This window comes from Dryobates pubescens, chromosome 25, assembly GCF_014839835.1.
Source record: "Dryobates pubescens isolate bDryPub1 chromosome 25, bDryPub1.pri, whole genome shotgun sequence".
Lineage (NCBI taxonomy): Eukaryota > Metazoa > Chordata > Aves > Piciformes > Picidae > Dryobates > Dryobates pubescens.
Window position 1 is genome coordinate 11,527,325 of NC_071636.1, and position 12,805 is coordinate 11,540,129.

A 12,805-nucleotide genomic window follows, 5' to 3' on the forward strand; every position below is an offset into this window, starting at 1 on the left:
AAAAATCCCACAAAACAACCAGAAACCAAACTGCATCCTTCATAAAACAGATCTCTGTTCTCTCCCCATAAAGGCACCAGAAGTCATTATGTCTCAACACTACGATGCCAAAGCTGACCTCTGGAGTATAGGAACCATCATTTATCAGTGTCTAACAGGCAAAGCTCCTTTTCAGGTGAGTTGCTTAGTTTCTGATACTCTCTTGGGTTTTTTGTTTTCTCCTCTTTTCCCTTTGAATTCATTTACTCTAAGGCTCCTATCATCTGTCATATTAACTCCCATACATCCTCCCTCATGGAGGTCTGGCTGTCCAACACCTTGACAACATGATGCTTTGTATGTTGTAATACTGGCTATGTTACTAGAGCACACCTCTCTTCCTCTGGGCTGTACCTCAGTGACATGTATTTCCTTGGTTACAAATCCTTAGGATGTGTCCTCTGTTCAGAACATGATCATGAATTGGTTAAAGCAGTGTTGCTTTGGGGTTGGTAACCCCCCCCCCCCCAAGCACACACTTGGAAAAAAAAAATCAGTTTCTATTTACAACTGTACTCTGTGGATAATTTGTAATTATCATTCTGTTGGGTGAGGGAGGACAATAAGGCAGATTGTAATTGCAAGTTAATGTTTGGGATGATTTGTTGGTGACTGGTGTATTGCAGCTAAATTGACTTTGTTTTTAGAGCAGTTCAAAAGGATCTTATCAGAAGGAGCTCATCTGTCATCCTCCAGCAAGCCCTTACAGCTTGAAATGTTTATGTTCATCAAGTCCAAACCCCTCCAAATATAACTCAGTTTAGTAGGACCCCACCCTGTAATTTATGCCATAACTTCTGCGTGAGCTGGGGCATATCTTTTGTGAAAGACAGTCTCTGATTCTTAATTTTTGAATTAGGGAGGATTCAGCACAGCCTCATGCAAGTTGCTTCAAGATGACTTCATGTATTTTTAATCATATATAGCTGGAGTTTATTTAGACTCAGTGTTTTTTGTTTCTTCCCAAACACTGCATATTACTCCTGTGCTCAGGGAGATCTGCAGACTCTTCCTTGTGACCACTGTTTTAAAGTACTGGACCTGTCAGGACAGTACTGACAAGTCTCTGCTTTCCTCCTTGCCTTACATCATAGCAGAGAGATGCTTGAGTTGCTGATACCTCTGGCTTCTCTCTGAGCTCTGTAGAGCTTGTCTGTAATCCATGGAAAAAGACCAAACCTCAGATCTGAATGCTGGTGTGTCAGCTGATGTCAACTCTTCAGCCTTTTGGATCAGTTAGGGAAAATGTGATTTGTGGCCCCTTTTTTCTCATGTCCTGACTTGTCTTTAGCTCTATTCCCTAACCAGAAAAAAACCCAAACCAAACAACAAAACCCCCAAAAAAGAGAAACCCAACCAAATAAAACAGAGAAAGGTCATTTGGAGGAGGAAATCTGTACTCATGTAATAAGGCAAATTCTATGAAGTGCAGGACTTTCTGAGCTTTAGTTCCACAGCTCTTCAGAGTTTCACGCATGACCTTGAATGTTTATGCAGTTACATCATCAGGAAGGATAAAAGTGAATTCTGACTCTGCCACAGGAAAAGTGTGGTCAAATAGAAAAGTAAACCAATGGTGTGTTTTGGTTTTGGCTAGAGCTGAGCACACTTTTCACCTTCAGGGTAATTTTTTCCCCTGCTGCTATAAGAATCTTCCATTCCAGGGCTTTGTAGTCTGTCCACCACCTTACACTGTATTTAAGGCCAAGGCTTCGTTTTCTTTGCATGTTTCTTTCCTTATAAACGCCCCTACGAAGTACACTGCAGCTCCTGAATAGCTGCTGATTACTGGCTGCATCCACTCATTGTCAGAGTTGTTGGTCTCTTTGTGTGAGAGGAGAAAATGACTGTTAGGAGAAGAGAAAATAAATATTTGTGCATTAAGAGAAACATGTGGGGGTGGAGAAAGCAAGCTCTGACTCTGCGTGCTCCTTCGGTCTGGTAGCTTGGTGCCTCTTTAGTTTCTAAAGGCATGGTGATACTGCACCCATTCAGGTGATTTAGTTGTGGTTTAACGTGGTGACTTTAGCATGGGAGTTCTTTGCCACGGGGCACCTGATGTCTTTGGAAAGAATGAGGTGGCTTTTGTCATTGGTCTTTGAAGCATATGACAGAAACCATCTTCTGCAAAGGTTCGGTCCTACAGAGAAGACTTTTCACGGGAAATAAAATTGAGGACTAGTCAGCTTCATTCCTCTTTCTCAGCCGAGGTTTTGAAAAGGCAGGTGCTCAGAAAACCATCAGCTTTCTGCCTACACACGTCCTCAGGCTCACACAGAGGTGAGAGCAGCCTCTGTCCCTCCGGTTAAGGCATGGCAATACCCTGCCTTGTAATGGAAACAAAGGAACATTTCAGTCCTTGCCCGGCAGATCCTGATCCTTCCTTTGTGCTTGGCTTGCTGGGTAACTTCTCTCTTTTCTGTATGCATCCAACATCTGTTGGGCTGGGCTGGGTATCATTTGTTTCTGGGTTGTGATTTTTTTTTTCCCCACACCCTTTCCTCTTCTGGGGTTTGTGTTGGGAAGTGAAATGCAATTTGTTGTCGCATTAGCAGCTGTGGATTTGTTTGATCAAGGAGAGAGAAGAGCTCAGCCCAGATGGTTCTCTCTGCACCATCTATTTGTTTTGACCATGTGTGTCACAAATTGCCTTCTCCTAGCTGTGAGTTTCAGGTGAAAGATGCCTGTCTAGGGCAGATGTTGGAGCTGGTTAAAGGTTAACTGGCTTTATTTCTTTGTTGGCATGGCTGTGGTGTAAGAATTTGCTGATGGTCACTGAGCAGGCAGAAGTTATTGTTGCCAGGGCTTTTAGGAGGAGAGGAGAGGTTGTGGAGTGAGGTGATGGGGAGACCATGAATGGGAATGAGTGCTTTTGGGTGGGACTTCTACAATGGGTGGGGAGAAAAGAGATTGATTTCCCTTAGTGCCACCAGCAGACCCAGTTGTACAGGGCAGCCAGGAGCTGGATTTCTGATGTTAACCTCTTCAGCCCATAAATCCTCCCAGTGTCTTTCCTCCTAGACTGGCAAGAACAGCCCCTCACCTCTGTCTAGCTGAGATTCTCATGGGAATCTGGAGCACGATGGTGTGAGCTGTGCTGCATTTGGCCACTCTGTTTGCTGCATGAGGTGGTTGGGCACCTTCTCCAGGATGCAAAGTAAAAGGACTTCAGTGCTTTCTACACTGAGGAGAAATGACCTGTTTAAAAATAAAATAGGGCTCTGGGGAGCTGGGTGAGATGGAGGAAAGACCAAGTGTGTGGAAAGGCCAAGGCAGCTGTCAGTCCAGAATGTGCTTATAAATCAAGACTGAGATGTGTGTGCATGAATGTGATTTCTAGCTGTCTCAAAGTGAAAATTAATGGTAGCTGGGTCACCCAAGGCCACTTCCCAGAGCCATTCCTGTCCCTTCCTTGCCTCACTGCACACAGACAAGAGAGAAGCTGTTGATGCTCAGATGTGAACAGTTGGTAGGATGGCTGGTGAAGCTGTCCTAAGGAGCTTTTTGTATTAAACAAAACAGTGAGACTGCCATAGGGATGAGATTAATGGGATTCATAATCCCTATAAACAGATTTGCTGAGCACTGTATTCATGTGGAATTGTTAATTTGCCTTGCCTAATAAAGTGGTCTGCACTTGCATCTCTTTGTTTCTGTTGCTGAGGACAGGGCCTGAATAGTGTATTTCCTGGTCTTGCTGACCACTGCATGGAAGTGTCTTCCAAGTGTGGTGATTTGCTCTTGTCCCTCCTTGAGCTGAAGGCATTGGGACCCAGTGCCTGACATGATCTGATGCAGGCTGTGTAGAGAAGTGACAACCAGTGTCAAAACTGGAGGCAGAGAACAAAAAGATTTACAGGAGGTCTAGCATACCTTCCAAAAGCAATCTAGGCCTTGTCAGATGGTGTTTTAAATATGATTACAGTTAAATGAACTTCAATCTCATTTTCTCTGTTGGGGAGGAGTAATCACACTGATGTTCCTGGTGGCTTCTCTTGTGTGACCTCTTTAAAAACTGGGCAGCTCTTGGTGTGCAGACACCACCAAGCACATGCACTTTGTGTCAGACCTGTCTCTGGCAGTGGCAAAGGTCCACGTAGACATCAGATTCAGTTAAAGCAAATGAGACCTGGTTGTCTGCTCCCCGAGCCTTTGCGTGCATCTTCTAGCTGCTTTACAGGCATGCTGTGCTGTGTCTGTGGGAGAGTGAGCTGAGGAGGGGAGAAATGACAAGAGAGGTCATGCAGGTTTTGCTGCCTGCTCTGGCAGCTCTGCAAGAGTTAACATGCCTGCCTGTGTTCTCATCCCGGCTAGCTGCTAGGTGAAAAATTAATTTCTAAGCCTGGTGCACCAAGTTCACTGCTGTATTTCTGGGTTAATTCTGCCTGCATAAGTACTAGGATTATGTATGGCTTGCAGCAACTGCTGTGTTGTGAAAGGGGCCTTGAGGAAGACTAGGGCAGGAGGATTTTCTGCCCAGAATTTGAACTCCTAGGTTTATTGTTAGGCAGGCTGTTCTTCTGTTCCCAAAGCTGTTCCACTGTCCTTTGTCAGTGGGGACAGGTACTCCTGGCAGTGGTGGGGTCCTCTGCTGAGACTGGGTGCAGTGGTTGACTTGTTGCTGTAAGGAGTGAGTTATTGCCTCTTGGATCAGTGCTGGTCTGATCCATCTCTCTTGGGAGCAGAGAGGAAAACATCCGTGGGCAGCTAAAGAAGGTTTAGGAGTGGGGTTTTTCGTTTGTTTGTAATCCTTGTGCTCTCAGGTTCCCCCACATGGCAGCTGCTTAGTTGTGGGAATCTTCAAACACCAGCTATTAAGACTACATAAGCAGAAAGTGCTTGCTGCAGGTTTTCAAGCTCTTTCACCACTGAGCTAGAACCATCAGTACCTATTTCTCTTTCCTTTCTAACGTCTCTGAATCCTTTCTCTGCGCCTCCAAATCCCAGCAATTCCCAAGGATTCAAAGAACAAAGCGTACACTTGCTATGAAGTGTTAACTAAGTGCTGTTCACTGAGGGTGTGAATGTCCCTGTCTTCCTTGTGACTGAGCACTGGGCTTCTGCATCCAGCCTTTGCCCAAGCCCTACACATCCAGCGCTGAGAGCTTCTGGAAACACCACCCCCGTGCTCTTTGTGTGCCATCCGCTCGCAGGCAGCCAGCACCAAATGGGATTTGGCAGCAAGAGCTGAATGCCTTTGTTGGCTCAACATATTTCCACTGCCGTTCAGGAACAAAGTAACAGAGTGGCAGGATTGAATTTGTCAAATTGTCTTTATATATAGAAAGGACAAAACCAGAGCCAGTTCCACCAATGCAGCTGCTCCATATAACAGGAGAGGGGGAGCAAGGGGGTGAATGGGCCTGCTGGTGTTATCTCCTGTTCTTAGGGAACACTGAGCTGTGCATTCTCCATCCTTGTTTCTGACAGATGGATGCTGTCTTGCAGGTAGCAGCTGGTTCTCTGTACCTTGAATTTTCTAGTTGTTAGGTGTTTGAAGTGTACTTTTTCTGGTGGTTTTCTTGGTTAGGATATATCTGCCTGGAAGGTAGATCTCAAATTAGATCCTTAAGTTTCCTGGAAGAAGGAATTCAAATGGCACTTTCTGTGTCTGGCAAACACTTCTGCATTTAAAAAAAAAAAAATTATTTTCTCCCCATGATTCTCAGAGAAGCACTATTTATAGAAAAGAGAGGTGAGCAAAGTGGCCAAAGGCAGCAGTGCTTTATGAAATGGATGCCAACAGCAGGAGAGCAGTGGGCATGTTATTGCGAGCCTGGGAGCCTGCTGCTAGGAGCTGCACTGTGTGACTCAGTTGATTAGTAATGAAGTTATGTGAAGATGCAGTTGATTTTACCAAATTAATGGTGATCCACAGCTGCCTGTGCTGGGTGCTCACTGAAATGGCTCTATTCCCCAGCAGGCAGCTGCCTGAATCAGAGCGCAGCCTTGAGCTCTGGGGGCTCCTGCGGATAGCCCTAATGAGGAAGTGTGGCCCGAGTGTGTAGAAGCCTGCCACTCTGGATGTGCTCCTTGCAGAACAAGTGGGAATTGTACTGAGGCAGCAGAATGTGGAGAAAGGGCATCCCTGCAGGCCTGGCGCTCTAATTTGTGCAAAGAGGAGGGGAATGTTACTGAGGATTTTGTTTCTGTCCAAGCTAGGGCTTACAAACCCTGTCTAATGAACTGGTCCTTGCATGCGTGCTGCTTTTAATGGACTCTGTCTTTAATGCCAGGAAAATTTCTGACAAAACAGCGTTTGAAATAGATCAGAGCTTCATTGTGTTTGTGAAACAATCGAGTTGTTGAGACAGGAAACCAACAGAGCAAAGGGACAAGGCTTGTATCTCTCCAACACGAGCAAGCGCTTCACTTCCTTGCTGTGGAGTTCTGTTCCTTCTTGGCTGCTGGGTCTGTCAGGCATATTTGTTACCACATAGTGCTGTGGCCAAGCAGTGTGGTTCAGCGTGTGTGTTCGCCTTGTTGAAGTTTGCCACGTATCTAATGGTAGGGCAAGGCCTGCAAAGGGAAAGGTGGGAAATGGACTTCTACAAATTGAGTGGCAGCCATTGGAAATGTTGATGCAGTTTGGAATCTTTGCAGCTGGGTCCTTTGCTAAGTAACGTTCATTTGAGTGGTTTGAGCAATGCATTTTTGCACCTCTTGTTATCACAGAATGTTAGGGTTTGGAAGGGACCTTGAAAGGTCATAGAGTCCAACTTCCCTGCTAAAGCAGGATCACCTGGGGCAGGTCGCACAGGAATGCATCCAGGCAGGCTTTGGCTGCCTCCAGAGAAGGAGACTCCACAACCTCCCTGGGTGGCCTGTTGCAGTGAGTCCTGTTTGGGTCGCTGCTGTGTCTGTGAACAGCAAAGGATTGATTATTGCAGAAAGGAGAACCAGGAAATGTTTCTTGTTTCCTTCTTTCAGGAATCTGGTAGCTCTTAGTGGTACAAATCAATAGGAGAGTTGTGAAGCTTGGGTCGGTAAAACTATGCAAGAAACACTTGTCCTGATCAGTAACTACACGAGTCTCTTGTTACCAGCACCATTTGAGACTCTACCTTTGCTTTCCCTTGAGGTTTGTGCTGAGCACTCAGTTATCCTTCATTTCCATCTTCAGCCAGAGGGAGTAGGTGATGTTGAGACAGCATCTTCCGTGGCTGCTTTTCCAGCCATGCCGTGTTAGTGGTATTTTGATGACCATCTGCAGATTGCCTTGTCTGATTTGCCATTTTAAGCATCTTAATTGACCTTAGATGCTTCTAATTTAGCAATGGAAGTAGGTGGAAGGCCCAAGGGTTTTTTGAGCCTGCCCTGAACATCAGGAGACGCTGCCTGTTGCCTCGTTGTTCGCACTTCCCTACGCACTCTGCTGCACCAATAATTGATTGCAGATGAATCTCTCTGATCTTGCTTCCCTGTTTGTATGTGTCTCCGTGTCTGGGTCCTGTCATACCAGGCAGCCTGCTCTGCCTTTAATAAAGAGGCTTGGCTTAAGCAGAAAAGCTTCAGACACTAGGGTTAATTTACTGTGCTGTATTATTCATTGCATAAAAACAAATGGAGGAGTGACGTTAGGAGATTTTTATGTGTCTGTGCTTCTATACTGGTGAGTTTATTTTTAACCTCAGCCATAAAGCTCTTCTGCCTGGTTTTTTGTTTTCCCTTCCCTCTTTTAATCCCATCTCTTAGAATTTGAGGTCTTCAACATCCCTAGCAATTGTCTAGATTTCTGCACAGATAGCTGTGACTCAAGGCCTTCCGGCTTCCTGGAATTAAGGTAGAAAATCCTAATTCAGTTGCTGCTTCCCCATCTCCCTAGTCTCATCCACAGGCTCCCCTGCCCCTTCTCTAAATGCCCTGCAGCACTAATCCGTGTTCTCAGCAGGATCTGCCATTCATCATTTGGGACTCCGCACGTCTGCAATTATTTAGCCTTCTGGGTGAGGCTATTAGGCCAGCTCAGACCTGAGCATCAGAGCCCAATGCAATGAAGCTCAGCCCTTAGAAGGGGAGAGCAGAACAGAACCAGGTCAGGGACAAAAAAGACAGTGGGATGAAATGGTGTATTTTTTACTCTGGCACAGTGCTGGCTTTTCAGTCTAAAGCAAGCTGCAGGTTCTCATTGTACTGCTTTAGCAACTGAGAAGTGCCTCTCTGCTCCTTGGAGTAACTGTGAAATAGAAATGCTAATCACTTCCCTTCATTTTTAGCTGCTTCATACATTGATGTTCTTTCTCCTCTGCAGGCCAGCAGCCCACAGGATCTTCGCCTCTTCTATGAGAAAAACAAGATGCTGATGCCCAAGTAAGCAATTTTCACTGTCACTGTTTTTATGCACTTGTTTACTATGTATTTACACCTGTCCTCACATACTCCTGCCTTGTCAGTTAGCAGGGTGACTAAAACAACTTGGCCACCTGCCTTGCCCCTCCTTAAGCCAGCCAGCAGTGGTGTGCCCCAGAGAAAGCCAGACTGGAGTTGGTGTCCTCTCTTTCTCCAGATAGCAATGCTCTCCTACATTGCAAGAGTTCAGGACTGTTAGTGATTTCAAAAGCCAGCTGCTGCTCATGTCCCACTTATGGCTTTCCTGAGGCAGAGAGCCTCATGAAATGGTGGCAGTGCTTGAGTTGTGTGAGGAGCCAAGCTGCAGCCTCTCCTGTAACCTGCCATACCTGACTGCAGATCACACTTCTCACGTGTCAGGGCAGCAACTGCTTGTGTCCATCTTGCTAATAGGAGGAAATATTATAACCTTCATGGAAATGGACACTGCTGCAGTTTCCAAGGGGAAGAGAACTGCCTTCTTCCCACCAGGGTGTATGTTACCTTGCTGCTCAGGGCTGTGATTTGTCGGTGTATTTTGGTTTTGTTGCTGTGGCCTTTGCTTTTGTTCTCTGAGCTTTTAAAGCAGAACCTAATGCTTGCTCTCAAAAGCCTCAGCTTGGTATAGAGACAGGACTGAAATTGCAGATCATGCATCCAGAAACTGGAAGGCCTTTTTTAACCAGAAAGTTAGCTTCCACTTGGCATGCAGCCACATGTGCAGGAAGTTTGTTGAGTTGTTGTGCAGGGATTTATTTTTCTTCTTCTCCTTATCAGTTTAGACAGTTCCAAGAGATAGCAGAAGGAACTGTCAAGAAGCTAGAGCTCTTACCAAGGGCTCATGCTCTACATTTAATTTCCCTTTAAGTACCTCCTGTTTTGACTTCAACAGAAGGGACAAATTTCTACCAGGCATCTGTGTGCTCTCCTGGGTTGAACCAGAGGGTGTGATGGCATAAAACACCCAAACAGAACAGTTCAAAGCAAAAAACACTGCTGCATAGTTAGAAACACTGTGTGAGCAGAAAGTGGAGCTTGTGTTCTCTCTAAGTAGCCTAAAACAGGGTTGCTCACCTTTGAGGTAGTCCCACTTAGTAAGAATGCAATGAATCCCTGCAATTAATAAGGTTCCTTGTTGATGACTCTTCCCTGCTGCTGCTCTGGCTTGTAGTGCACGCAGTAGGAGGCAGGTGAAGGGGAGAAATGGAACTCAGCTGTAAGAGGAGAACATGACTGCTCTTGTAGGGATTAGTCCTTCTCCTTGGCTGGGAATCCTCTAGGCAGCCTGCATTTACCATTTGCACATCTCTCTCTGCTTTTTTTAGCTAACGAATTCCTCCAGAACTTAGATCCAAGCCCATTTTGGTGTTCACCATAGAAGTCAGATCTGAAATGGCCTCTGTATAAATAGTGATCCCCTGCTTTCCAAAGTCAGGTTGTCCCTTTAACATGAGCTACAATCTGTGCTGTTTCCTGAGCAAACATGACTAAACTGTCTCTGCAGCCTTGCCAACGCAGGAGGAAACACAAACTACTCCAGAGACCTCCTTCTCAGACTGCAGTAGTGCCAGGATCTGGTTTCATTCCTGTGACTAGGCAGGCTGGCACCCACTTCCCCAGTACCACCATGGAAAGTGCTGTGTATTGGCTTGGGAATGGGGTGGGGAAGAAAAGATCATTAAATGCTCGCCAAGGATCTCTGCCTGCTGGGCTGGTGCAGCTGCTGGCACTGCCATTCTGAGGAGAGGAGCCCATGTCAGGAGAAAGCCCAAAGGCCTCCCAGTTTTAATAGCTAACATTCAGGGTGCTGATTTGCATGGCAAAGTGCATTCCAGGTCATGGGGGGGAAGGAGGTGCTTCTGTTGCATATCTCTCAGATGGCACAACACAGACTGAAGACATGGGAGATAAGAGGAGGCAAACAGGCTGTTAATGTGTGCTGTCTTCAGTCTGTGTTGTGCCATCTGAGGTTCTACTACTTGACCTGCCTGTTTCTGGCCTTTAAGACCATATGAAAGCTGAAGCTGTGGCTGCAAAATGGACTCATTTTGGATGAGAGCTTTGTGTCATAGATAAATAAATTATGATGATAATGCTGGAGGACTGTGGGTCTCCAGGACTAATGTATTTTTCAGGAGACTCTGCTAGCTGTGGTATCCTGGGTTATTCTGTTACACAGTTTGCTTTTAAGGCACACTTTTTTTGATGAGAAGGTGTTTTTCTTGTCTCAGGATGAGTTTGTTTAAATATAGCCCTTTGAGAGTCCTGGTGGCCTCCTCCTTTGTCAGCCTGAGAAAGTGCAAAGAACCATTCTGGAGTCAAGGATGGAAAAGCAACTCCTCCAGTACAAACAAGGATAAGGGATGCTTGCCATCATTCTCTGTTGCAGGAATTGTTGGGCTCAAATTCCTGCAGCAGTGAGGCCTAGGGCTTCACAAAAGAATGGCTGGTTAGTAGTGAAACCTATAAATACAAACCTTGCCTCACAGCTCTGGTTTCACTGGACAGGAGTCTGTTGGTGCTAGCTAGCTCCTCTCCCCAACTATTTTTGTCCTGACTTCTTTTTAACCCTGTCTGTGGCAGGCTCAGAGTTGGTGGAAGTGGTGCAGGAAGGGATGTTTCTCCCAGCATCAGCCAGGCTTGGCTTCAGGGCAGTGAGTGATGCCAGGCCAGCAAGGTGGAGTCCTGCCTGAGCAGCCATGTGCTGAGCTACGAGGCAGGCTGGGGCTCCACAGCCAAATGACTGTGCTGAGCACATGAGCCATTACCTTGGCTGACCCCTATGAGGGGAGAGGGGAAGGCCTGGCAGAGCGTGAGGCCTTGCTGGCCACAGCCACCATAAACAGTCAATAGGAGCTGGAGCCACCTATGCTCAATTTAGAGAGCAGGGCTGCAGGCAGGGCTCAGCTGCTGTAGCCCCAAACAGTTCTGGTGGTGGAAGAAAGTCAGCAGAGCTGAATCCACTTATGCAAGAGCTGAACTCTGCTTTCCCTGCCTTAATCCCTTCGTTTATTCCCTGCTTCTTGCAATCTGCAGAGGTTGTGAAGAGCTGCCCTGGTCTCTCTCCTGGTCTGCTTGTGGGGTGAGGGAGAGCACAGTGACTTACCAGCTGTTTTTTTATGCTGCAGTGGCCATTGAAAAGAGTATTTTCTTTCTAGCTATATACTGCAAAGTGTGGTGATAGCTGCACTAACTTCAGCTTGCTCAGGTGGCAGTTGCTCACATCTTAGTGGCCTTTGATTAATAAATGCTGTATATCAAGAAAGCAAATGGACAAAGGTTACTTGCTAGTCTTATATGATGCCTCGATAAAATGGTAGTAATTGGTGATGCATTTCACCACCAGTGTCATGATTGGAATCTTCCCCTTGGTTACTGCTTCAGTTTAACGATCTCCTTGCTCCCATCAGAGCAAGTAAAAGAGATTTTGTGATGCACAAAAGTTTGCATCTTGAATCGACTTAGCTGAGAAGCAGAGGGATCACACTGACTCCACTGGAGGGGAAGGATCTGAAGGTTCTCATGGGAAAGGCGATTAAAGCTAGTTAGCAGTAGCCTTAACAACGACAATGAGGAGTAAAAGCCAAACAGAGATGCAAATGGAGATGTTTCTGTTCAGCCATTCTCCAGCAGCTCTTACATTCCTAGCCCAGCAGGCACAAAGTAAGTTTGCATTTGCAGGCTGACTTCCTGAATATGTAAAAGCAGTTGAAGTGGACTGCAAGTCTCTTATTCTGCTTTTGTTTTCAATCCTAGCATCCCCAGGGAGACATCAAGCCACCTGAGGCAGCTGCTGCTGGGCCTTTTGCAGCGTAACCATAAGGACCGCATGGACTTCGGTAAGATCTCAATCCAGCATGAGTTCTGCTGTTGTCTGTGTCTTTGTGCCATGACACTGTGAATGCCTGTGCTGTTGACTGCTGCTGGGAGAAGCATCCAGACACTTGGATTTCACATGTGCCTCAAAGACTGTAATCTTGGGGTTTCTAGTACATGTACTGGAGAAGTCAGTGCTGATTGGCTTCACAGAACTGTACTGCAGAGATTTGACATGCCTCAGCAGATACTTCTTACTTGCATTCTCTCTCCTGCCTTCTGCTTTTTATACTTCTATTGTGTTCACCATGTGTATCTTGGGTATTTCATCCATGTTCCTTCACCGTCCTGGTTCCTTCCCAAAGCTGCAAGTTGCACCCATTTAATGAAAATTCAGTCAGTATCTTCTGTTCCTGAGGGTCTGCAGTGATAATCTGTGCAAAGAGACTATAGCTGCTTGTAGACCCTTGCCACTTCTTGCAGGTTTCTGTGGAAGGATGCCTTGGTTCTTGTTGGGGCTCAGGCTGGCAGTCTTTGGGCTCTCCTCACAGATCTGTCTTCTGTCTTGCCTGGTGTGAAGAGGTTTTTTTCCTTTGTTTTGATGTCTTAATTCCTTCTAAAC

General features: G+C 46.1%; 1 protein-coding gene across 1 annotated transcript in view; it reads left to right on the plus strand.

The window, feature by feature from the left end:
• ULK1 (unc-51 like autophagy activating kinase 1) overlaps positions 1 to 12,805 on the plus strand; it is an 83,746-nt gene that overhangs the window by 30,115 nt on the left and 40,826 nt on the right. Inside the window, exons 9-11 of the mRNA XM_054173323.1 lie at positions 74 to 175; positions 8,291 to 8,349; positions 12,124 to 12,206. Of these exons, the coding sequence (XP_054029298.1) occupies positions 74 to 175; positions 8,291 to 8,349; positions 12,124 to 12,206 (244 nt within the window). The remainder of the gene's footprint in view (positions 1 to 73; positions 176 to 8,290; positions 8,350 to 12,123; positions 12,207 to 12,805) is intronic.